At 37.6% G+C, this 26273-nt stretch overlaps 1 protein-coding gene across 4 annotated transcripts; it reads right to left on the bottom strand.

Moving 5' to 3' along the window:
• LOC139980446 (uncharacterized) lies at positions 1-26024 on the bottom strand. 4 transcript variants are annotated; one of them, XM_071992054.1, is made up of 8 exons: positions 25453-26024; positions 16354-16461; positions 11684-11737; positions 8795-8845; positions 6525-6734; positions 4972-5078; positions 4356-4455; positions 1-1561 (listed from the first exon to the last, which is right to left on the bottom strand). In XM_071992054.1, the coding sequence occupies exons 1-8, from the start codon at positions 25529-25531 to the stop codon at positions 1548-1550; spliced, it is 723 nt and encodes a 240-aa protein (XP_071848155.1). In that variant the 5' UTR covers positions 25532-26024; the 3' UTR covers positions 1-1547. The 4 variants fall into 4 exon arrangements, with proteins under 4 accessions (XP_071848155.1, XP_071848147.1, XP_071848174.1 ...); XM_071992046.1 differs by having other exon boundaries at positions 4972-5084; positions 25453-26020; XM_071992073.1 differs by lacking the exon at positions 4356-4455 and having other exon boundaries at positions 25453-26022.
• Between the last annotated feature and the right edge of the window lie 249 nt (positions 26025-26273).

The raw sequence follows: 26273 nt of genomic DNA, 5'->3' as shown, positions 1-26273 counted from the left end.
TTCTTTATCCCCGAACAACGATTTGCTATTTACAGTTCAAGCTAAACGACTATGATACATTTATTTCTTATATACTCATAAAAAAGTCTGCCCGATATCGATATATCGCGTTTACTTTGATTTCATTTTTTTTGGGGGGGGAGGGGTCATTCGAACCAAGTCACGTGACATTCGTTGGATACCGATCACTGTCAGAGATCTCTTCGGTTACATTATGTTCACCACTTCTGTGGTTCAGCAACGTATTAACCGTCTATACTCATTGTTCTCAAAGTTTGGTCCGTGGAAACAATTGGAGTGGGGAGGGGAGGGGAGGGGAGGGGAGGGGTGGGTCCGTGAGCGCAATTAGCAACTGAGTCTACGAATAAACTAGGGTTTGCAATAGTCGAACGAGCCCGTCAATATTACACTGGCTAATGTACACTGTCAACATAGTCACAGTAAGTCTGAACTGAGTGCGACCTCGGGCAAAGAAACTGACGTCAGTTTCAACCATGGAAGAACTATGGATCGCTGTTGATACTCTGTGTGTGTAGAGGGGGGGGGGGGGGGAGGTCGTGAACATATGTTAATTGTCTCTATGGACCCATGGATAGAGAAAGGTGGAGAACATAGTATCTACATTATTAGAGACAAAAAACTCTGTGTCCGACAAACTTTAAATAATACATTTGGTTTCGTTTGGAACTAACCGAATTAAATACAATAGAGTTTTGTTCCGCCACACATAAGCAAGTTCAACGCAATATACACCACTAACAAATATTGAAGATAATTAAGTGCAATTTTTGCACATTTTTAGTTTGCCTTGCCCATGACGTGAGAGTATTACGCAATAATGGGAATAAGCACGAAAGTTGAAAAAAATTACTTCTAAAATACATGCGAAGTGATTAAAAGAAATCAAGATACATTTTCTGCCCCAACGAACTTTTTCTTATACACTTTTTAAAAGTCGTAAATGTTTCCGAAGAATTAGTTTGCGATATACAGTACTTAATCCTTTTTTTCAGTTTTTGATATAAAATAGTGTCAGTTGGAAAACGAGAACAATTAAACGTTTTATGGAAAACCAATTGATGATTGATAACGTAGATAATAATAAGTTGGATAATATATATATATAGCCACCTTTGACGTGAAAATATTACTTTCACCCGACGCCTTTCCATGGACGATGACCCCCCCCCCCCCTCCTCCCTATGACCTTTTCCCTTCACACCACATATTTGGTCCTTTTAACTTCTTTGGTATACCTATTGAAAGTGGCTATATACATAAGTCCACAAGTGTCATCTTATCACAAGACATTAAGCTCGCAATTTGCTGGGAACATTGTGACTATGTAAACCTGTCCTTCCTACTACAACAAGATATATATTGAGATATATATATATAATGATATAGTTTTAGTTCCTTGTGATGTGATGACACTTAGAAACCTCCATACTTTCCTCCTTAGTATTATAATTATGTGAGTGAACCACGCCAATGTTTGAAAGTTTTCTTATGCACTTGGTCCTTTTTCTAGTCTGAAAGTCCTTGCGTCAGTCGACTGGTCCTAGAAGATAAGAAGAAGAAAGAAAGGGAAATAAGAAGAAAAAATAAGTAAAATATAAATAAGTACATGAGTGAACGAACGGTGCAGTGTTTTGTCTACATTTGTATCATGCTCGGTCATTTGCGATAGTAACATTTTATGACTCAGCTAACCTGATAGATTATCACCATCTTTCAAATTTGTCTATTCGAAGTTGCGCTATATGACATAGGCCTATGTATATATAGGCTGTGTGGTCAAAAATCATATCATTATCTATCCCCCTTATTTTTATACTTTTAAACAGAATAAAGAGATTCCTCGTATTGTGGACGCCAGTTTGTTGCATGTTGCTGTTGTTTGTTGTTGTTATTTGTTGCATGTTGTTGTGTGTTGTTCTTTGTTGTATGTTTTTTGTCGTTGCATGTTGTTTTGTTGTATGTTGTTGTGTTGCATGTTATTGTTTGTTGTTGCATATTGCATGTTGTTTTTGTGTTGTATGTTGTTGTGTTTTGCATGTTGTTGTGTGTTGTTCTTTGTTGTATGTTTTTTGTCGTTGCATGTTGTTTTGTTGTATGTTGTTGTGTTGCATGTTATTGTTTGTTGTTGCATATTGCATGTTGTTTTTGTGTTGTATGTTGTTGTGTTTTTGCGTGTTGTTGTGTGTTGTTTTTTGTTGTATGTTGTTGTTGTTTGTTGTATATTGTTTTACATTTTTGCTACTCCGAGAGTGTTATATTGTCTGTCATCGGAATATTATTTCAAAGGAAAATTGGTCACCAAATCACCACTCAGTTTTCTTATACACGAAAGAGGAAATGCACTTCCATATAACAATATAGTGGTGACAGAAAGTTATAGTAAATGTAAAAATAAAAAATATAAGGAGGGAAGCACGAAAATGTTAACAAGCAAAGGAACAGAGCGGGATCAATGGGTGTATATTTAGCTATAGCAATAATTCCAAATTGTAATACTTTGATATATTAAAGTACCGTATAAATCCAATATACAATTCTGCATACCATGCATGTTTTGATTTTCTGGCCATGACGTAGAAATCATAATTTTTGTTTTCTGTGTGTGTGTGTGTGTGTGGGGGGGGGGGGATAGATCATTTGGTTCCTTGAGGTTATCCCTTAACGCTCAATTTTCTGTCCGAGATGTTATGTAGGTACTTCCATTGTGTGTGTGGGGGGGGGGGGAGGGGTATTTCATTTATTTCTTGCAGTGATGTCTTATAGTCCTAGCTCCCGTCCATTCAAGATATTGGATTTGGAATAGTAAATACTAATTCAGAATGATGTTTCATATTTACTTTTAATTTCTAGGCCTTCTTCTCAGTAAACAAAACATCCTGTCCAGTGTCATTCAAATTAGTCTGTGGCGCCTGTTATTTTACAAGCTGATTATATACGTCACCGAATGGATTCCCTTAAACTAACAACACACACATGCCGTACATGAACGTATAGTGCAATGCCCATCACAAACCGAAGAAATGAATGCATTACCTACATATCTAACATGATTGATTGAGTGATTGATCAATGCACTCTAATTGCCTATTCTTATAACAGTGAGGAGGAAGTAAGTGCAAGGAACTGCAAAATGTGATGATTGATTAAAAACAAAGCAAAAATTGACAATTTCAGCTGATATGTAGGCATATCTACATCTTTCTTTGCCAGTGATTATATTCTGGATTACAAGAGTTTAATCGCCGTTTTTACAGGTACTCCATGCAGATACGATATCTTATCGTTGCCGTTATGATAGAGTTTATGCTTCGTCGTTTTAATGACTTACGAAACAGCTTTACGTCCTAAATGGCAAACCATGCATTAATTTACAGGACAACCCTTTTAAGGACCAATTGAAACATCCAAATATAGTTTACCGCCACATGTCCAACCCAAACAGATATACACTGCACACAGAACGGAAAGAAACCATGCATGAGTGAATACATACGTGCCCAATGCATTTAGTGTGCGTTTATATTAATGCATTTGTTCTATACATGCATATATATTCATGCCGACTGCATGCGTGTATTTCTAGAGTAAAAACTAAATGAGAATGAGGACGTTGCGTTTGAAACAAAAGATTGAATTACGTCGGAAATGATCACCTACTTTGAGGATAGATTTATAAACCAGCTGGAATATCGATTATTGGATATCGAATGGAAACTATCAATACTAAGAGTACAGTGATAATGTTATTTTATCACCTAAAGGTGACTCCTTTCTCGATTCCAGTCTTCAAATTACACCAAGACCATGATCACGTGACCACAAAGATGTTAAATCTAATAGGTTGACTGTTTTTCGAAACAACTGATATTAAATTATTTTAATCCAAAACTGGGAGAATCATAATGGGTGCATCTGGTTATTTTATGGGTTTTGATGTAGGCAATCCATAGAAATTGATATGAGGCAATCACATAAGTAACAGACGATATACATCTTGTCAGTACTACACAGCCAATCAAACAACATTTCGAAACCCATAATAGCTAACATAAGACTAACACGAAATTAAATAGCATGACGTATTTCTTTCTACTTATTGCATCGTCTGCTAAAATAAACCATTGGCTAACCAAAGTACTTCTACGGAGTACTGGACATCCATTTCCAGTGAGCTTTGTCTCAAACGTAGGTTTAAGTGTCATCTTGAAATGGGAGAGATAAAAGACACGTTCACCAACCACAGAAAGAAATGCAATTGTTGAAAGGAAGGATGCAAGCTTTGAGGAAAGGGAAAGGGTGCAGAATTTGGGACAACACAAACAACCCCAAAGTACCTCCAAAACTTCCATTTGTCGACGGCGATGGTGATGATGGTGGCGCTCTTTCAGCGTCAAGCGCATACGCCATAAAAGCAGCGTTTGGATTATATTTACCCTGTGAAAAAGTTTAACCAGAATTTACTACAGCTAAAAGAGAAAAATGTATTTGAGAATCAATTCAAAATTTGTCATGATATTCTTGCGTATAGCTGGACATACTAGAGATGTTTTTCTCTTTATTAAATTGTAGCACATATATACTAACTTTATATATACTAACTTTATATACTAACTTTATATACTAACACATATATACTAACTTTATATATACTAACACATACTAACTTTATATATACTAACTTTATATATACTAACTTTATATACTAACACATATAGCCTATACTAACTTTATATATACTAACACATATATACTAACTTTCTATATACTAACCTACTAAGGGGGAGGGGGGGGGGTAGGATATTAGACTCTCCGTCGCAACTTTAAGACTATCGCTAAAATAAATGTAGTCATTCTGTAATATCAGCAATCTTGCAGATGAATATTAACGGCAAGTTGCTCTATAGTATCCCGTCGTATTGGTATATATGTACTTATGTGTTATATACTTACGTGGCTCTTTGCGGATCGTCTTATCGCCCACATGGTGACTAGTGACCCCGCGACGAGTAACACAAGGAGAATCAAGAAGAGAAACCATTTGTATTTACCACGATCCCCTGAAACTAAGCAAAAGCAAAGGAAAAAAATGTGTTAGTTTACTTTTAGTCGACATAATTAAACCGCTTCTTTACGCTCACGCTCCTTTTAAAGACACAGCTCCTACGTGGAAAGTAATGGTCAACGTGTAGTAAAGAGTTCGGGGGGGGGGGACAGCCAGTGGCGGAGCGAATGCCCCCCTGACGGACTCAAATGGACTGCTGGTGCCCTTTTCAGCTTTTTACCACTTTTTACTTATTCGTGATTATTGACTTTATTATTGCGCTCTCATCTACTTATTGACATTTGTCACATTTTGTTGAAGTAATTTTTTGACAAAATGCTCTAACAGCGGTCTTGTGATGCAGCGCATACACTTTTAACACCCATATTAACTTCAGAGTTGTCACAAATAGCGATGACACCTATTTATTCTTCGTTTATCTGCAAATTAGCTAGACCCGGAAAGGGTCATCTCCGGCGATCTAAGGAGTATCTTGACTCACAAAATTTTTCTACGCTCCGCGCCAACCTGGGGTGGAGCTCCGCTTAGATAGTGTCGAAAGCGCCCCTATAGACTATTCTCGCCCCCTTTGACCAACACCCCTAGCTCCGCCACTGGGCAGAGCGTGGTATATGCGACTCGTGGCAGATGGACTAGGTCAAAAGTATATACTTGCTATCGGTGGCCGCTCAAATGGGAAAATTGTAGGTGATCGGGAGGGGGAGGGGGAGGGGATGTGTGACATCTTCAAAAAATTGTGAGCCCCTCGCAAGTTAAAAGCCTCTTCATTCATTTTAGTTTTTAGTTTCCATACTTTCTCTTGTATCAATACGTTCGATTTTTGAGGAAATACAATGCCACCCAGTATAAATATTTTTTTTTATTACCTAATAAGTGTGCAGTTAAATCTTGTTTCTGTTCTGTTAGTTGCAAAATACTGACTTCATATAGCAAAAAAAAAAAAAAAAATTTAAGGACAGATATAGAGGGAGGGGGTGAGTGCTTTCGTTGTATATGTGGAGTATAGTTTATGCTGAAAATTGAAACTGGCAAAGGCAGGACACTTCTGCTTAGACTTGGAAAATAATTGCTAAATGATTGTTGTTGTTATTTTGAATACATTTTATTCTTTTCACATAAAATGAACTAACGGATACAATCATTGCTCAGGGACACAACCTAGACAAATAAGTTGTAACTTTGCGTAATAATGTGACGTGTAAAATTGTTTTAGATTTTTTTCAGGCGAACGCGATTTCCTAACCCTTCGTGCCCAACCTGCCTTCTCCCTGATCTCTGGCCCAGCCCGAATACCGACTTCCGACTTTAAAAATCAACATTAGTCCACCCCCTCGATCCTACACTCCCTCCCTCCTTCCCTCCATCCACCCCTTCTCTATTCCTCTCCCTTTCCTTCAAATTGTCCGTATAATTATGTGATGCTTGCATGTTAAACAAATACCTTTATCTTTAGAGGTATTTTCCTGTTCATTGTTTGATAGCATGGTGGTAGATGTGACGTCACCGCTATCGCCATCACCATCTTGATCTCCAGAACTATTATCAGACGAATCTGTGCTTTTCTTCTCTGATACAGCAGCTTCTGTAGAGCTTGTGTGTGATGATGATGTTGAGGAAGACGTGGTCGGTTGCTTGGTACTAGCTTCTGTGGCTGAAAGTAATTAAAATAGGAGTCGTAAGGATTGGAAGTACAATAACATTATACTTCGAAGAAGAAACCCAAAATGAGGGCGCTAGGTATATTTAGTTGAAAAGATTTTTTTTTTAAAGTTTGTGAAATGAAGTATATTATATAACTGTCTGGTTTTTCCCTTTTTTAAGATAGCCCATATGTGCCATTCGAAATACATTTCATAATCTGTTGCTACTGTTGAACTATAATTCGTTGCTACGAATTATATACTTCGTTGCTATGAATTAATAATTCGTAATTCGGAATTAATATTTTGTTTGAATTAATTAAAACTCTTTCCGAATGACATTAAATGGCCTTACGCAGTTTATCACGTTCATTTTGGCAGTATTACATGTATAGCACATCAAAGTCCTCTTTATATATTCTTGTTACAGTTTAAATGATTATATATACAACATAGGGAAATAATCGAACTCCTGTAGGGATTTTATTTTACATTTAAATAATTATTTTAACTATGAATATGTCTTGTATGAGTGAAACACAAAGATAACAACAGTTTGATTGCTGTCAATGTGTGCATGGCGCTATAAAATTATTAAGCAATGTACCGAAGGAAAAACAAATCAATTTCACAAGTTAATATCTCTGCAACGAAACAAAGCTATATCAAGATGAAAGTAAAACCAAATGTGTTTCTTTTCATTGCATCTATTTTCTTTTCTAAATCATAAATTAAAAAAGTTATGTCCATGGGTGCATAGTGTATCACGACTACCTATGAAGCATCAAGGGTTACGCGTAAAACAACAACCAAATCAGATACATGTAATTTCTCTCACGTGTATGAGTAAACTTTTTGTCTTTGATAATTGAAGAATAATCGTTCCTTAATTAATGTGTCAAAATCATGCATTCATCTTCACGCGGCGTATATTATTCATTTGGAAAATTTCAGTATGTTTTGGAGACAACTGAACAAGCCTGTTCCTTCTGTGATTTGGAAAAAATGTAATGAATGTTAAGGTGATTGTTACCGAAAGTAGAATTCCTCAAACTTTATCAGATATATATTCAGTGAGACATCAGTTTTCATTATTCATGTATAAAGGTTTACGTTAAGTTTAGTCAAAACTAGAACATCGAAGGCCTTATTACACTGATTAACAGAGTGAGTATACAAACTTACTCGTAATATTGGCATTACACCGGGAAACGAAAAAGATGTGACCAATTTATCACTGTCCTGAGTTCTAGCATATTTTTCATTTTTACCATGGTATAACTCCGAGAAACGTAAGAACTCCTCTCAGGTAAATATGTGCGAAGTACGTACGATATGTTACCATACACTGAACTGTTATGGTAACCTCTGCAGCATTACAAAATTACTAATTAGCAATAAAACAATAACTACTAAAATGTTAACGTTGCTATAGTAACTGTTGTTCAATGTAAAGGATATGACGCTTTATTGCATAGGGCCTATGTCCAAGTGTTTGCTAATTATTTATTATAATTTGGCGCATATACGTTATATATGCAAAGGAACGTGTATTGTATAAGCAGGGAGTTGTTAATAAGACAATACATATATACACTCGATATGATAAGAAACCCCGAGTTCAATATCCTTTCGTCAAGTGAATGTCATTTCTGTCGGAAACAGGCTTTCGGTGCCCTTGGTGAGAGCCTTAAATTGTGAGTATTAGCTCATTACGCCTAGTGTGTTTTCTGTGCAGGAAATGCTAAAAAGCCATTTAAACACGGCTGTTGGCCTAAAGAGAATATAACTATAATTATACAGCCGTGGATCTTAGGTTTTATGATCAAGGAGGGATTCCGTTCTGATGTTGTTAAAACCGGCCCCCATGTAGGGAGTCTGGCAGCATGATTCCATGTCTAAACGCAAGGTTGTGATATCGTAACTACTTTCGAGCATTCATATGTGCGAGAGGTGGGTAGGGGCGTGTGCGGGAGGGAGGGGTGGAAGGCCTAGCGCCAAGCACAGCACAACATGGCAATATAACAAAGATAAAAAAGTATGACAGTATATAGGGGGAGATTTTACTCACTCTCTTTTATTGTCGTAGGAACGGTTGTGGTAGCTTGCGTTGTCGTAGAGGCTATAAGAAAATAATGAGAAAAAGTGAGAAAAATAAACAGACAATTAATCAAAACAGTACTGTGACCAACACAGTAAACATAACGTAGTTCACCAATTAAATGCATCGGTTTGCTATGTGTTTTTTCCTTTTTGGGCTGGGAGCATATTACTATATAAGTCTTGTTAAGAGGGCCTGGTATGAACAGCATATAGTGTACCTTTCTTTTCACAAAGCTTTTTTCCCGTATATGTTTGCTGTACTGCCCAGAGAACGCCCGCGGCAACGCTTTCGATGTTTGTATCGGACAGATCCTTGGGCATGTAACATACAGTGGGCAAACACATTCGTGGTAGGCAGAAACGGACTCTGAGGCATGTATACAGTTTGCAAGCGAGAAATGGAGTATTACAAGCGACTTGGCCAAGACTACGAGCATATAAGCAAAAGTGCATCCGTATTGGCTACACTGGGAATTTGTGTGGGAGGCGTGTTGATTAAACGGGGAATGCCCTGGAGGTACGCATATACAGGCGCCAAATCGTGTACGACTATACTCAGCTTATGAGATTATGATGATATTATGTCAAAGTTCATGCATTTGAGAATAAACGTCATCACATGGGCGGGGGGAGGGGGGGGGCAAATAGACTCGTTTCAAGAGGATGTTCGGATAGTGGTCAGAAACACTCGGCTTCTTTTATATAAGATTGACCATGTTCATGATACACTTAGCCTTGAACGGCCAACACAATGTCTATATGACTATCCAGTGAAGTGTTGTCAACTATACTATCTAAGGCTAATTAAGAGACCGTCTTAATTTGACGATTTATAAGTGTGTAAGTCAATGGGGAAACCTATAGGGAGGATTAAACTGTAACACAATACAGTGCCTTCTTTAATTTATGCATAGAAGATGAGACCCAGCCGATAACTTTCACTTTTTCCCCGATTCCCTGACTGTTTTTAATGACCATTAAGCCTAAGAAGCTCTATTCAAAGGCGAAACAATTAGTTAGGAAGAAAAGGTCCATTGATTTTATTCTAAAGGGTTACTTCGTGGCAGGTGAACTGAATCGGTATTCGGATTAAAGTCTTACTCGATGTCAATGCAACAGAACAATTATTTTACAGTTGTAACCAGAAACAGTCAATTGTTGCAAGGATTTGCTGCAAAAATTCAGTTGAGCCCGTTTTTTGGTCATTATATAAGTAAACATATTCGTTAACACTTTTTTCCTTGTAACGCTCTATTAATCATGATAGGTACAAACAATATTGTCAATTGTTCACTTACGCAACAAACACAAAATAGGGTCTTTCTCCAATGGCAGCCTTGTGCGCATGTGTGCGTGTGTGAGTGTGGGTGTTTATATATGCGAAGTCCTCCTATATATGCCAACTTGTGTTTGACCATCGGTCGCTAATTACAACAAATAAAATGTGCGTCTTGCTTAAAATGATATATCAAATGATCAAATGTATATGCAGTGATGTAACTCATGTTACTTATGGTTAATTAGCGAATTTGTTTTAATTCCACTGAACGAGTTGTCACCCAGACACTTTCCCGATAATTAGAATTAATCATAATCACGTTCTACACAAATCCAAATTAACCAATTTAAACAAAAATGTCCTCGTTTTCGTCAATTGTTGAAATGATTCTTGACTGTAGGCCTATGGTGAGGCTATAACAAACTGCATGTCGCTATGAGTTGATGTCAGTGGCGAACATTATATAAACAAAACAAAATAATCAAATCAAAAACTGCTTTAATGTGAAACCATCAGCGACATCTACCTGGTGACATCTACCCAAGAAAACTTACGTTTGAATCCAACTATCTGTATCTTTATAATTCGTCAGATATAGTTCCAAATCTCATCTATATTCTTGAACATATTAAAAAATAAACCGCTTTACTTTTCACATCATTGCTTTGATTTTGGCATGAAAGCTATTCCCCTTTTAGAAACTTGATATTCTGTCAAAATCATCTAAAAAATTGAAAATGTTAGCATTTTATGTTGACTACTAAAATATGTCATAGATGTCGAAGTGTAGCCTACCATGTTAGTGAGGTAGTGATAAAGGTTAGTCTGAAGGTAAAATGATAATAGGAAAAATGAAGGTTCGATAGGGTATTTTAACGTCATGGATTGTCTTTGTTTTGCCGAGGTGTTGAGGATTAACGTTTTGTCTAGAAGAGGTAAAAGTCGCTCAAATATCATAGAATGCAGTGTATATTCATCCGTGAAGTATCTCATGTGTTGTAAGGTATCAAGCCTATAAGAGTAACATAAAGCAGTTTTGTCATGTTGCATCTAACAAACATAACACTCTTTGTAGCAAAATCACTTTGTCGTGTAACCGAAGACCCATCGACATGAAATGTTGTTACCTCGATAAGCAAAAAAAAAAAAACAATCGGCGAAGGGAGTTGTAAGTTTTTAGACTTTTACAGAAGTTTCGTAATCAACTTGAAATATAAATGTTAAGACTCGTATGGGAAGGAAGTGGTAATGCACGTGACCCGGAAGTGGGTCAATTGTGGCCCAGTGTTAAAATATTACCAATTTTTGTTTAACATATATCGGATTGCGTATATGTATACATATAGCTGTATATATAGATGGAAGACATCAGGGAGGGTTGGAGACTAAACGAGGGCGTTCTTTCTTCATAAGCTAATTTTAATTCATTTATTTATTGAGAATGAAGATTGTGTCGGTTTTAAAAATTGGAGGCGAGGAGAAGTGGAGAAGGAGATCAAATTCCAGACTATCCTTATTTAAACAATTGCGAGCTCCCTTTGAGAAGACTGTCTCTCTGTCCCTCTGCAAGATACGTACCTTGTACAGTGGTAGTGGCCATTGTTTCTGCGGCGGGTGATGGCGTCTCGACGTCTGGTAGAAAAAGAAATAAAAAACCAAGGACCATCTGTTTAAGGATCACTTTAGGCAAATAACAAATAATAATGTTGATATGTTGACTGAAGACACTGCTCTCAGTGCAAGTTAATATACCCGAGGCTCATCAATAAACCACTGGACTACTTAGTCTGACACACATGCCATAATACACACAGGCCATAATAATACTAGTGATGATGATGAGGATAATGATGATGATGATGATGATGATGATGATGATGATGATGATGATGATGATGATGATGATGATGATGATGATGATGATGATGATGATGATGATGATGATGATGATGATGATGATGATGATGATGTTTGTATCAAACGATTATATAAAGCAACATTACAAGATCCCTATAGTGCACGAAGCCTTAAAATTGCAAAATGTTTCCGAAATAAAGGTGTGTTGTCAGAAGCGACTTAAAAGCAATTAATGATGGTGCTGTCCTAACATGTTTCATGTTTACAATGCATTACCTTTTTCTTTCCAAAGACAAGTGATGTTGAATGTCACCCTTGCAAGGATACTCTGTTGTTAAAGCATTAATTTATAAATTGTCAAAATTTTCCTGTCCCCTCAACCCCCCCTCCCCTCCCGTCTCTTCACCCCCTCCATATAGCGACAAATTCCTGGTGTTAGAAACTCCAGAAGCCAATTTGTTTTATTTTTTAAAGACATTTCGTAGTAAAGTCCACTTAATTTGAACCTATACCAGCAACACTACGACGTAGCTGATGTACAACCTAAGGGTTCTATAATTTATGTCCTTGACGTATATAGTTCAATAAGTCAAACTACAATACATATGGTGATTGGGCACTCCTTTATCCGCTTGATTGTGACTTTCTATCGACACTGTCAGTCATTCGATGATAACTCTACAGACCTATATTGGTATAGGAACAAAGTACCAGCATGTTTTATCCTTCAGTCTTTTTAACAAGAAGAGAAAGGGGTCAAAAGAGTGAAATATCACTATATATATATATATATATATATATATATATGAGTATGTACTACACACTAAGGGATTATCCTTTGCGCGAAGCATCTCCAGGTTTAAAGGGACACAGCAGATACACGGCGTGAAGAGTCATGTCGGTCCCCGGAAGCGACTATGAAAATCGATCCATCTTCTAAGAAATCTTTCATGTTTCTTTAAGTTTATTCTGAAAAAAAGTATGCGTTAGTGGCGCTAAACACCATTGACATCGCGTCCGTGACTCTAGCCCGCCCACCGCCCCGAACCTCCCTCAAATGGTCTCTACAGTGACTGTAAATTCAAAGATGATGAGTGTTGCCAACAAACATGTTTTAAAATTGACCAAGATGGAGACCAAACCTCAACGAAATATTGTACTGTATAGTTTCCGATTATAGGGGGAATTCCGCGAGACCGAAGGTCCGCGAGACCGAAATTACAAAAGGTCCGCGAGACCGAAATTAAAAAAAGGTCCGCGAGACCGAAGGTCCGCGAGACCGAAGGTCCGCGAGACCGAAGGTCCGCGAGACCGAAACTATTAATAGGCCGCACGACATCGACGTAGCCAGAAATTTAAAGCGGGGCACATTTTGATATTGATATGGGGGGGGGGGTCTCTGTTGAGATTTTTTTTGAACAATTGAAGGTCCTTAGATGCGATCTGGTGCAATGTTTTGCCAGTTTCATCATTATCATATGATATCATATTATCAGCAGATTTTGTTTACTGTTTGAATTCTTTGACATGGTCTTTTACATATTATATCAGAAAGACAAACATAGTTCTCTTTTATAATTCCTCCAGTAGGATGACTCTTGTTTATTATCCAATGTCTGAACTTTAAAGCAGCATTTTGTGTCTTTTTTTTTGTTTTGTTTTTCTCAACCTCACTGAATCCACGATGCCATAACGACATACATAATTAGCTTATCTATTCAAATCTTACTTCAAATGGTGGCATTAAAGTCGAAAAATTTAAAATTTTCAACCGTTTTGTTTTTCTCGAAGATATTTTTTCGTTGGGATCCAAATAAACCTCGCTCATAATACAGGGTTGGCCGGTTTTTACCGGGCGGTTTTTACCGCCCCGGTAAAAACAAGTTTTTTACCGGTTTTTACCGGGAGGTTTTTTTATAAGTGGGAAAAACTGGGAAAAACCGGGAAAAACCTCCAATTATATAGAATTCCTAAAAACTCATGAGGAACTTGTGGAGGAGCATAGAATCTACAAGAAAATGGCATCTTATGGTAGGGGGTTGGGTTACATCCAAAGAACAGCTATGATCTATAACTTGTGATTTTACCGATAAGACTATTATAAATAATTCAAATAAATAATATATTGGATGCTCAAATCAACCAACTTTATTTTCCTATCGAGATGCATAATTCCATTATCTAGAGAATGGACTCGTATCAAACTGTTGGTGCCTCCTAGGGCTATGGTTCGTCATATTATACATGCCACATTAGTCCGCTCAGATCCAAATGATGATTCACATCCAAGAACGATCACTTCATGTCTGCGATAAATTGTACTCTGTTCACACTTCGCACTAGGCACTGTACTATGCTTATATTGCTTATAGGCACTGTACTAAGTGACTGTTGTGACATCAACTAATTTGAGAATAAGTTACAATTGGAACAGTTGTGTTGTTGATACTCCTACCTCTTCAGTTAGCCTATACACAGGAAGTGCCCAGTATCACCTCACCTGTCCACCTCAAAGTGTTTAATCACTCATGCATGAAGTTGTATAATAATTGGACCATGTTTGCATCAAGGTAAACAGTTTGGTTGTGTGAATGGCTCCATAGGGCCATTGTGCATTTAATACTTTAATTGGGCCCATGTGCCTTACAAAGTTTCAAAGCAGTTTCTATTGAGCCCCCTGGATTGAAGTTTACCTCAATAGACTGTTGCCTACTGTATTAATGGAATGAACTGTCTGAGCACATAATATTATATTATTATATGGTTCCTTGTCCCTTTGAGGCTTTGGATGCCATGGTTCGCCACTTCGTTCTATCCTCCGCTGTTCATGCCACATAATAGGCCTGAAGAATTTACGAGGAGTGAATGTCCCAGTGTAGACCTATAATGGTTTGGGCAATAGGCATTGCATACTGCTAAAGAGATCGTGACAGAATAACTATACATATGCAATACGAAAAATACTCTTTTTTCCACAAAAAGTAGAATAAGAATGTGATAAAATAGCTCAAAATGAAGCTAAGAAACTCCCAAATTCAATAAAATATGCCTGTCATGAAACAATATCGTGCCTACTGATGACCCTGCATTTTACGGACAATTAATACTAGTTTTCGAGACGGAGGCGGTTTTTACCGGTATTTACCAGTTTTTCCCGGTTTTTACCTGGTTTTTATCGCTTAGTGGGAAAAACAGGTTTTTCCCGGGAAAATGCCAACCCTGCCATAAATGAATATTTAAAAGCTACGAACGTCATTGGCCAACACTATGCTTGATTTGTGTATGATTGTCTATGGCAGTTGTACCAGGGAGTTGTTAAGAGTCCAGCTCGGTTGTACCAAGTTACCAACTCGACGTTCATTGCCAACAGCCTATTGTTGATAGTTGTTAACATTGGCGGCGATATCATCAACATTTTAGGGGGGACGAGCAAACCCGAATCTGATTAATATTCTCAACATGCGAAAAATGTTGATCGGCGTCCTGGGGAGAGTAGTGGTGTATACAGGGTCTTGAGACATGGTGGGGTGGGTGGGTAGGAGGGGGGACTCATAAGCCTACGGAAGAATTTCACTTTAGGAAGGTGGGCATGACGTTCTTTGCCCAAAATTTCCAAAACCTTGCCCGAAAAATGGAAGCGTCACCATAGGTTGACGCTACGGGTATTTCTTGAAAAAAATACCTGTCACATTGCCGAAAACCAGAAGCATTTTTGTGTGTTTGTGCTACAAAATGTACAAATGTTCGGAAGTTAAATTATTTTATAATTTATTATGAGGAAATTGTGTCAACTGTTACGGGCTAGAGGTTAAAAGTTGACCCCTAATTAACTTCGGTCTCATGGAACTTCGGTCTAGCGGAACTTCGGTCTCGCGGAACTTCGGTCTCGCGGACCTTTTTTCAATTTCGGTCTCGCGGACCTTTTTAATTTCGGTCTCGCGGACCTTTTTTTAATTTCGGTCTCGCGGACCTTTTTTTAATTTCGGCCTCGCGGACCTTTCTTTAATTTCGGTCTCGCGGACCTTTTTAATTTCGGTCTCGCGGACCTTTTTTTTATTTTCGGTCTCGCGGACCTTCGGTCTCGTGGACTGTAATCTCCGATTATTGCATCAACCCCTTGTGGATTTATTTCAAATTGTACATGCCTACTCCACGTCTGGAAATAACTTCCAAATTAGAATATTCAGAAAATGACTTTTGATAGATTTTAGTTAATATTTTTAACAAGAAAGGGGAGTGTTATAGGGAATGTCCAAGTTTGAAATATTAAAAATTGGTATACGTTGGTTTGACGAACTTATATAGACAATTAGGCATAGAGGGGGAAGGGGGTTAAAATCATATAGCCATGAGCACGAGAGAGGAATACATTCTTAAGCTTTATAACTTACCTCCAATACATGTCCGCCCGGTGAAACCGACGATGCATAAACAAATGAAGTCATTGTTAGGTTGATCAAAGCAAACTCCACCATTTTGACAAGGCCTGTCGGCACATCCTATAGATTAAACAGAGAGAGAGAAAGAAAGAAAAACAAGAATGTATGAAACGAATCGACAAGAATTGAGACTAAATAATTCAATACATTGCATGGTCGATTGAGATTAATAGTTTTCCAAACCATACACATCCGTGGTAGAATGAGGCGGAAGACGGCATAGACCGGAAGTGACTGGTCATTTGGAAAGTAAATTATTAAACAACGGTTCATCGATCTGGACACGTCATGGGGAGGGTGACACGACTGAGGAGGAGAACTTGGTAACGGGTGGGGTTTGGGGGCATTTGCAAGATGATGACCCTTACCTGTCCCATCTCCACAAATGCACTATCCTCATCCTCAGTAACTAGTATAACAAGTGTCTCATGCATAGGTGGTATCTTATCACCCTCTGTAGCTTTCTTATGCAGATCTATCATTTCGAACAAGTATACCTACCGATCATTATAACTGGTTACCGTGCTATTTAATCAGTATATTCACTGTGCCCCACGCCTCCCATCCCCACCCCTTCCATTCCCACCCTTTCCCAACCCCTGTGTACAGTATATCCCGCCGTTTATGAATGAATTATCCCGTCTTACAATTTAAGCCACGGAAGATATACGCCTAACTCATGTGTTGATCTTTTCTACATGATGAACTGTTTACCGTACACACTACCCAAACACACAAGGCTTATATGGTATACTATAATGTAAGCTGGTGGTATTGTATATCAGCCTTCATTCCCCCATTGTTTACCTTCCTGTTCAAATGAATCCACTTGAAGTTTAAGGTTGGATGTAAATTTGAGATTGATACTTAACTTATTACGGCATCCATTAAATCTAATACAGGATATTGTGTGTCCCAGATGTTTGTACATTAATTTTTATCATTTTATTTTTAAACATTTGAAATTGCTTATACCTCACCGATCCATTCTCTTTTCTTTCTTTCTGTTTTTCTTTGGAAGGGTGGGGGGGGGGGAGAGGTGGGGGTGAAACAAAGAAACAGATCCTGTTATCATGAATACTTCTTCTTTCCTTTCTGATAAGTCACGGCACAACATGTGGTTGTGACACCCCTTATTATATCCATACCCTTCCCCTATGTTCTATAACGACATCACATGCTAACGGTAAACAATCACATCATAAATGATGTGATTCGGAACTCTTCGTGCCTAGAGCGCCTTTTTCTGTATGGATACGTGTGTATTATAAATCATTGTTATTATCATTATCATCATTACGGTTAAAGGCAATACGTTATTTTAATATTCCAGTGTCAAATGTAATTTTACACATGTATATATTATTATTATTATTATTATTATTGTGTCTGTATGTTAACCGCCTTCTTAAAATGTATGGTATATATGTACAGTTAAATCATCTGTGCATATATGTATATATACACACAACAGCCGATGGCATCTACGGCATGCCATACGTTTCAAAAATGTCCAAAACAATATAAGCATGTCCAAAATAATATAAGCATGTCCAAATTTATAAAAACATGTTGAAACTAATATGAGTATGTCCAAAAATAATTCGAGCATGTCCAAAATAATATGAGAGTGTCGAAAGACTATATGAGCATGTCCAACATATTAAAAGAATGTCGAAAAATAATACAAGAGCGACAAATGTAACTGCCTAATTCAATTTTGTATTGAACATTTTGGCGTTTTAAGTTACGCCATATTTTGCAAAATATCCAAAAAAAATATAAGCATGTCCAAACTTATATGAGCATTTCCAAATTTATATAGACATGTCAAAACTATATGAGCATGTCCAAAATAATACGCGCATGTCCAAACACATATAAGTATGTCCAAATATAATTTGAGCACGCCCAAAATTATATGAGAGTGTCGAATAATAATATAAAAGTCTCGAGTGTAACTGCTAACTTCAACTTTGTTATGAACATTTTGGCGTTTGAAGTCACGCCAAATGTTTCAAATATCAAACTTTTATATTGGTATGTCGAAAAAAAATTAGCTTACAATACCTTCTTTGGAGGTAATTTGTATCAACCGACACAATGGTTATCATTATGACAATATATTATTGAAACATTCTTCTGTTTTTTTGTGACGCAAATAATTCAAAATATGTAAAAACAAGACCATCACCTAACATTTTTCCTTTTCACATCCCTTCGTAATGTGAGTGGTTTCGCCCTGCCTAGAGGTGCTGAGATTATTCATATATTGTTGCGAAGGCAAAGAAGTTCACGTGCGAAAGTACGTACAACATGCACAAGCGCTAACAACGTACAGTAGTTATCACACATGCGTACGTTGACAGTGAAAATGACGTACTATACTGTGTTACTTTTTGAACGGAAAATTGTGACACTTAATTACGGTTACCAGGCGAAGTCGGCCACTAGCCCAGAATTAAAAAAAAATAAGCCTAGGTTAGGGGTATTCAACGTTTAATCTTCACTCTCACCTTTTAACTAAATTTCAAGATGGAAACGTGGGAAGAACTCGCCAACTACATATTATTGATTAAACCGCGTGGAATGTTGGACACAGTGGTTCTTCCTATTAAACTCACTGATAGTTACAGCACCTTGGGGCCAGGTTGATCACTCGCGCTACGAAACAACTCAACTAATATTTCCTCGAAAATAAAATCGTTCTTGATCGAAATATCATTAAAATATTAACACACACACTAATACGGTAATGGATGAACTGTATATCGTCTTAAGTTACGCTGGATATGGTGTTTTTGTTTTCAGCATACCAAAATAAAAAGTTTGATATTTGGAACATATGGCGTAAATTCAAACGCCTGACTGTTCATTACAAAGTTGAATCGAGCAGTTACGCTCGAGACTTTTGTATTATTTTTCGACACTTTTTTATATTTTGGACATGCTCATATAGTCTTTCGACACTCTTATATTATTTTGGACATGCTCTCATTATTTTTGGACATACTCATATTGGTTTCGACATGTTTATATAAATTTGGATATGCTTATATTTTTTTGGATATTTTGCAACAGATGGCGTGAATTCAGATGCCAAAATGTTCACTAAAAAGTTGAAGTTAGCAGTTACATTCGACATGTTCATATAATTTTTCGACACTCTCATATTATTTGGGGCATGATCATATTATTTTTGGACATACTTATATTACTTTCGATATGTTTATATAAATTTGGACATGCTTATATTTTTTTTGGACATGCTTATATTTTTTTGGACATGCTTATATTATTTTGGACATGCTTATATAGTTTTGGACATTTTTGATACATTTGGCATTCCGTAGGCATCGTAATCTTTTTTGTTTGTTTCTTTTTTTTTTACTTCTCTTGGGAGTATAATAGTGAATGGCCTCCAGTCACGAAGATTATCTTAAGTGATTCATATCAAGGTTGCTCGGGATTAAACGTACAATGTAAATTCCTTACGTGGGATTCTTCTATTCATACAGACATTTGACTGTATATATGCCTGTACTAAGAAAGTGATAAACAAGTCTTTCCTCAAGTTGAAAAGGTAGCGTGCTTTCCTGCATGCGGTCGTCCTTTGTTTTCATCTTTATCTGACCTGAACTTTCACTGAATACAATAATAATAATATTGATTTCGGTTGGAAGTAAGTCATTGTGTCCCAAGTCCCTGGTCATTATAAACTACCTTACGTCACACACACACAGTTATAAATTATAATTTTTTTTTCTGATGCAGGAACAAAGTCGTGTTACCAATGAAACTTTCATAGTCTTACTTTCTTACATCAGATTACAAAAACAAGGAGATTCAGTGACAAATAGGGAGTTAAGCATATATTTGCAACTGAAAGTTTATGGCTTGGTGTAGATTATAGAACTAGAAACATAGTGGTAGGTGCCACTACGTTTGAAACGTGATGTCGAAGACTAACAATGGTATAGAAAAGTAACACCTAACCCACAGTTGGTTTACATTGATCACCTGTCTTACCGTGTTATTGTAGTTATGGTCTGTCTACACCTGCAGTACGTCAACATTGTGAACACAACCGCTGAGTAATACCATAACAACACCCTGTTAATATTACACTGTCTCGCCTACATATATAACGTTGCCATTGTAGTAATTTAGTCTACTTTCACACCAAACTTTCCGCAACTTGGGAATTATTTTGGGAGTATACATTCAAAGGATAAACCAGGGAATGACGTATGTGGTATAAAACATGTCGTTTTGAGCATGAAACCGGGAGGCCGGTAGATCGGTCGAAAAACGGGGAGTCTCCCGGTAAAAACCGGGAGAGTTAACAGGTCTGCATCATGTATCAATTGAGGCCCACAGCCAGTTCGGACAAGTATCGTAAGATAATGTCACTCCCATACTGTCATCTGATATCATGCTACAAAGCACTCGTATACTGCCAGTATGAACAGTTAGGTAACCTTTTATCTGATACCAAACAGGCAGAGTCGTGTAAAGAGACCAAACATTCTTTGCTTTGTAGCATCCTTCTTCAACACTATTCAATAGGATTGCAGTTTTGTTACGCATACGTTACTGTGTCTTGCTTAATATAAAAGATTATTAGAAAAACCTTTTAGAATACCATGCATGGAGTATCGGGAAGAATCACTCCAATCAGGTTAGTTGTTCCATGACCACTCCCTGCTCCAATGTATACAATACAAAGATGCTGTGATTGCAGTTGTCATGAAAACCGCAAGTGGCATCGAGAGATCAGCAATAAGATATATGAGTGTGTGTTGAGGCATGTCCGATTTTTGTGGTTACAGAGGCCATTCATTGTTCAATGGTTTGGAGAGCTCTTTAATGAAACCTTTAATTAGGGGACCCTATATGAAAACTACTCGGCATTATATTCAAGAACGTCGAAGGTCCTACTTTATTAACATGAAGTTAAATCGCTGGGTTACGTTGCAATATAACACTGGGTGCACTTCAGTACGCTATACCTTTAATTTCGCTTCTCGTCATTTTGGCTAAACGCATCACGTTTAGTTTTCATGACCATTTATCGGGTACAGTCTCTAGGGAATTAATTGTACTGGGTGGGGGCCAAGAGTGAATCAGCTAAGGAGTTTGGTTTTCGTGGCTATGCTCAATCTTGGGTGATTAGACTTAAAAAGTACTTTTAATGTCGTCACCCAGGCAGGAGCGTAGCGAGCGGGGGGGGGGGTGGGGGGGTGTCACACCCCCCAATAATTTGGTCGCTGTCGGCAAATTTTGGGTCTGTCGGCAAAAGAAGAAAAGGTGAAGAGAGCGGAAGGGGAAGAAAGAAGGAAAGCTGAATAGAGAAAAGGAGAACGGGAGCTTCTTCCATGCCAAATTTGACTTAAAATATGCACCAGATTGCATCTAAGGACGTTTCAAAACTAAAAAATTTCCAAAGGGGAGGGGTAGACCCCCTACCCTTAGACCCCTCCCCCATTTCAGTCACCACTTCCAGATCCGTCGGCAAATCAAATTTGACTTAAAATATGCACCAGATTGCATCTAACGACGTTTCAAAACTAAAAATTTTCCAAAGGGGAGGGGTAGACCCCCTACCCTTAGATCCCTCCCCCATTTCAGTCACCACTTCCAGATCCATCGGCAAATCAAATTTGACTTAAAATATGCACCAGATTGCATCTAAGGACGTTTCAAAACTAACAATTTTCCAAACGGGAGAGGGGGACACCCCCTCCCCTTAGACCCCTCCCCCATTTCAGTCACCACTTCCAGATCCGTCGGCAAATCAAATTCTCCACACCCCCCAACAAAAAACCCTTCGCTACGCCCCTGCACCCAGGTACATTTTTATATCATCCGGTACTTTTCACATAAAATAAAATAGTGGGGAAAAATGGGAAAACATCAAACTTTTGGAATCAAACCATGACTTGACATGACACTTTATACCTTACTCATCAAGTAGTAATGAACCAAAAATGCTTTCCTTATCGAAAAAACTCCTAGAAATAATAATAAAGTAAACAAATCCAAAGCGTCTCTAATGCGTGCAGGTTTACCTAAATGTATATCAATATAGGTCGTTGTAAGGTACGCGATAGAAAAAGTGGCGTTGCTAAGAGGTGGCCAGGAGAGGGACTGATCCGCTCTCAACCCCAGTCCCCTCGCATACACACAGTGACAGTGTGATCATCATCGGAGGTAATTTATACAAGATGTACGCCATGCAGAAGGGATTGGAAATGGTTATCAAAGAAATCATTGAAAAGAAACTGGCTGTTACGTAACATTTTATCGACAAACAGCCGCATAGGACAACAACAATGGTTTGTGTTCTGCATGGCATGCTGGTATGTTGATGTATATCAGTACACCCAGTGTATTAACGTTGGTTGTAAACAACATATGAATATGCTATATACAACGAGAAGCGCTATTGGGTTCCTTATATTGTACTTACAAAAATCAAAATATAAAACGTAGAAGTTTGCTTACTCTGTCCAATAGGATATTTGAATCTAGGGGCGTATACATGGTTTATTAAAGAGGAGTCCTGGGGTCATTGAAGCCTACCCATGTAGAAGTCTGCTCCTCCCTTCCCCCCCCACCCCAAAAAAAATAGCAAAGTTTAGACTCACTTAAACCGGGTACATTTTTAGGCATACTAAGATTGATCAATAAGGTCTGTAGTTAGGCCTAAACTCAGGGTTGTGCTAATAATAAATACGTTGAAATATTTTGTGTGAGGTTGAAGAGAAATTAACTAGCTTTAAATTTGTATTGTTATATCTATTCAGTTTATTTTGTTTAAAATATAATTGTTGTTGATGTTGTTTTGGCACTGCCCTATTTATTTAGTTACTTATTTATTGACTTATTTTTTCCCACTTGTATGAGTATGACGCAAGGAAAAATTCTCATAAATTAGAATTCCGAGGAGCATCTTCAAATATAAAATATACGAGTTGATTCCTAACAAAAGCAACCACTTATAATATTACTCGCATGTTTTAACCAGGTGAGTGAAAATACTTATATGGCATTTCATTGTAGTTTCAAGTCATTGAACCTTTAGTGTTGAGATTTTCACTGAAACACCTGTTAATTAGGTCAACCCGGAAGTAATACGTTGGGTTAATTCAGGATATTGGCAAAAGAAGGAAATCTTGAGGTTTGTTGGATACAAAAACGTAACAAATAAACTTACATTTGCACTCAGCATCTGTTTTTTATTTTGGTAGATAAAATGAGTGCATGATTTTTAGTTTGATGGGGCCCATGACGCATTCGTTTTGTTCTTCCAACGAACGTTATTTGGTACATGGTAGTCATGAACAAGCTGTTTACTGAGATACACTGCACGTTGTGTATGATATAGCCTACTTCCGGTTCATGTCATGTGACACAGACACATGCGTGCATCGCATTATCATTTATTATTTTTACTAGCCTAAGTGTTCTTTATAATATTTGCGAAATGTGAGATTAAAGAATTAAAAAAAAAATCAAAGTTTGGTGTGGAAAAGTTTAACCAACAAGTTCTTTTGGCCAGTAAGTGTTAAACTGAACACACATATAATTATCTGAAATTACCGATATAGTTTTCTGGTGACCAGCGGCAACGGATCTAGACTGATAGAATGTAGAGGGGGTTTGTTAGCACAACTGGTTTGAGGGGGAATGACTATGAGGCATGCAATTATTAATTCGGGCATAATGTAACATTACATCAAGTAAAATGACTTCTCTGTGCATTCGGTGTCACTAATACCAATACTATGAACGTTTTCAAGCAAAACGACCCTTTTTAAGATTAAATGGCATACCGTAATTTTAAATACAAAGAGAACAAAAAGGCTTTGTTACATAGCAAGAAAGTAAACACATCGCATACTTTCCCTTTTACAAAAGAGAGGAATTTTCAGGAAGGGAACCTTGACAGGTTTCTTCAACAATTTGGGACAGGAGCACGGTGCCCTTGTTCCCCAACCCTACCCCTCGGCTCCGCTGCCGCCTGTCGGTGACGTCGTCAATTAATTGTTGTTTCTTGCGATTAGTTTCCACGTATTGCTGTGCGCGGTTGCTGGCCTGTATAGGTAGGTCTATGTGCACGCATTCACATAGACCTTTGAATCTGAAAACTTTCCCACAGACCAAGCTAAAATCAATAAAATGTTAGTAACCTCTCTCAAAGATGAATAATAGTAGCAAACCATGAATGGTGTTGATGATACTCGTACAATGTGAGGACACCGTTATCGATGTACGGACATCACCCAAGATTCCAGTTTGTTTATTTTTTATTAGTCGCAATGTGTTGTAGACGGAATAGATATAGCAACAAACGCACACGTATAATGACTAGGCCTATACGCCTACAAGTTTAACAGCATGCTACAAAATGACCGGAATTCTTTAAAGATGCAATTGAGAAACTTTTGTTTTAATTCTACATTAAGGCCTACATTGTTTGTTTTGTGTTCTGTTGTTCTAAATATATCCTTCACTTGTTGTATCAGGTTGCTTAAGGCGTAACCCCCGCCCCTCCCTCCACCCTTCTCTCACACGCCCACCAACATCGATTTATGTTTGGATGTTTGTTTACTAAAGTTACTCAAATTAAGAAAAAGAAAATTCATTCGTAACAGGACACTAAACCAAACAACAAAACCTAACATAAAATCGTAAAGACCCCTGAAAATTCGTAATTTCTCCCAGAAGAGGGAATGAGGGATGACAAGCAGCATAGCAACTCCTTGCTTCCATCACGGCAGTAGCTGCATACAGTTGCTGGAAAGACCTAGTCTCAAAGCATTTTTCCCTCCGCGCTATTGATGTCACCACTCCCCTACGAAAACTTTACAATTACACCCGATGTGGTATGTTAATTATGAGTTACATCGACAATGCTCAATACATGGTAGTATAACTGCCTGTTAATTGACCTTCAGTATATATACGTGCATTGTAACATCAAACGCCTGATTCATGTCTGTATAATACAACCTATCAAAAAAGAAAGAAAAAAAAAACACTTACCCGTTGCGTAGACTAGATTCCCACTCCATAACGCGACCAATAGGAATATGAATAATAAATGCCACATATGGTTCTTCATGATCACAGTTACTTTCCTGTTTAGTAACAAAGGGCTGAATATTTGTGGGGGAATAAAAATAGTTCAAGACTGATGTGTCCTTCGTCGAAGTTGACCACCTTCTGCCTAACTTCGTTCCTTAGTTTTCGAGCAAAGTTGATAAAATGAAAGCATCCGATAAAAACAGATTGTAAAATGGAAGCCTATTTTGGATGTAACTATCATACAAGGATCGAAAAAACATCAGACCTTCTAATAATAAAAAAGAAAATTACATTATAGACATCCGTAGCGTTTCGCATATATGATATAGTCCTATTATCATGGTTTACCACAAGATCGAGACTGAAGTTAGCAGAAGCAATACGGAAGCTTGTTTTGAAGAATAACACATCTGCAGCTCATAGAAGACGATATCTGAATTTATTGGCCTACACACCTTGTGTATCGCCTGAATCTTTTGTTGTGATAAGTCTTGTGTTCTTTTGTGTAGCGTGCTTTGGCCCACTAAATTGAATTCACGTCCACTCAACCATTCATCACTCGGGAGAGGTATAAAGCTGAATTCGGATTATAGATGAATAGCGCCACCTGTTTTATACACCGACTCATAGCCATATATATGGTTTCATACTCGGATTGTTCTCCTTCAGGGAACGTGACAACAAGCAGCAGAAGAACATCTTTCTTGATATGTTATCAATCATGATCTGGTGTTTTGTGGTTTGCATGTTGAAGAGCATGAATGGAAGTACATGCGGTG

Source organism: Apostichopus japonicus, chromosome 2 (assembly GCF_037975245.1).
Source record: "Apostichopus japonicus isolate 1M-3 chromosome 2, ASM3797524v1, whole genome shotgun sequence".
Taxonomy (NCBI): domain Eukaryota; kingdom Metazoa; phylum Echinodermata; class Holothuroidea; order Aspidochirotida; family Stichopodidae; genus Apostichopus; species Apostichopus japonicus.
Note: the sequence above shows the minus strand (reverse complement) of the source record. Positions and strands in the feature narration are given on the sequence as shown.

What these genes read in the sequence shown, in the direction of transcription:
- LOC139980446 (XM_071992046.1), bottom strand. Translation starts at nt 25,531, where the DNA reads ATGAAGAACCATATGTGGCATTTATTATTCATATTCCTATTGGTCGCG. An exon ending in GAATCTAGTCTACGCAACGG is followed by an intron (nt 16,462 to 25,452) that starts GTAAGTGTTTTT and finishes TTTAATCTATAG; the next exon opens with GATGTGCCGACAGGCCTTGT. An exon ending in TCCTACGACAATAAAAGAGA is followed by an intron (nt 6,735 to 8,794) that starts GTGAGTAAAATC and finishes AATTACTTTCAG; the next exon opens with CCACAGAAGCTAGTACCAAG.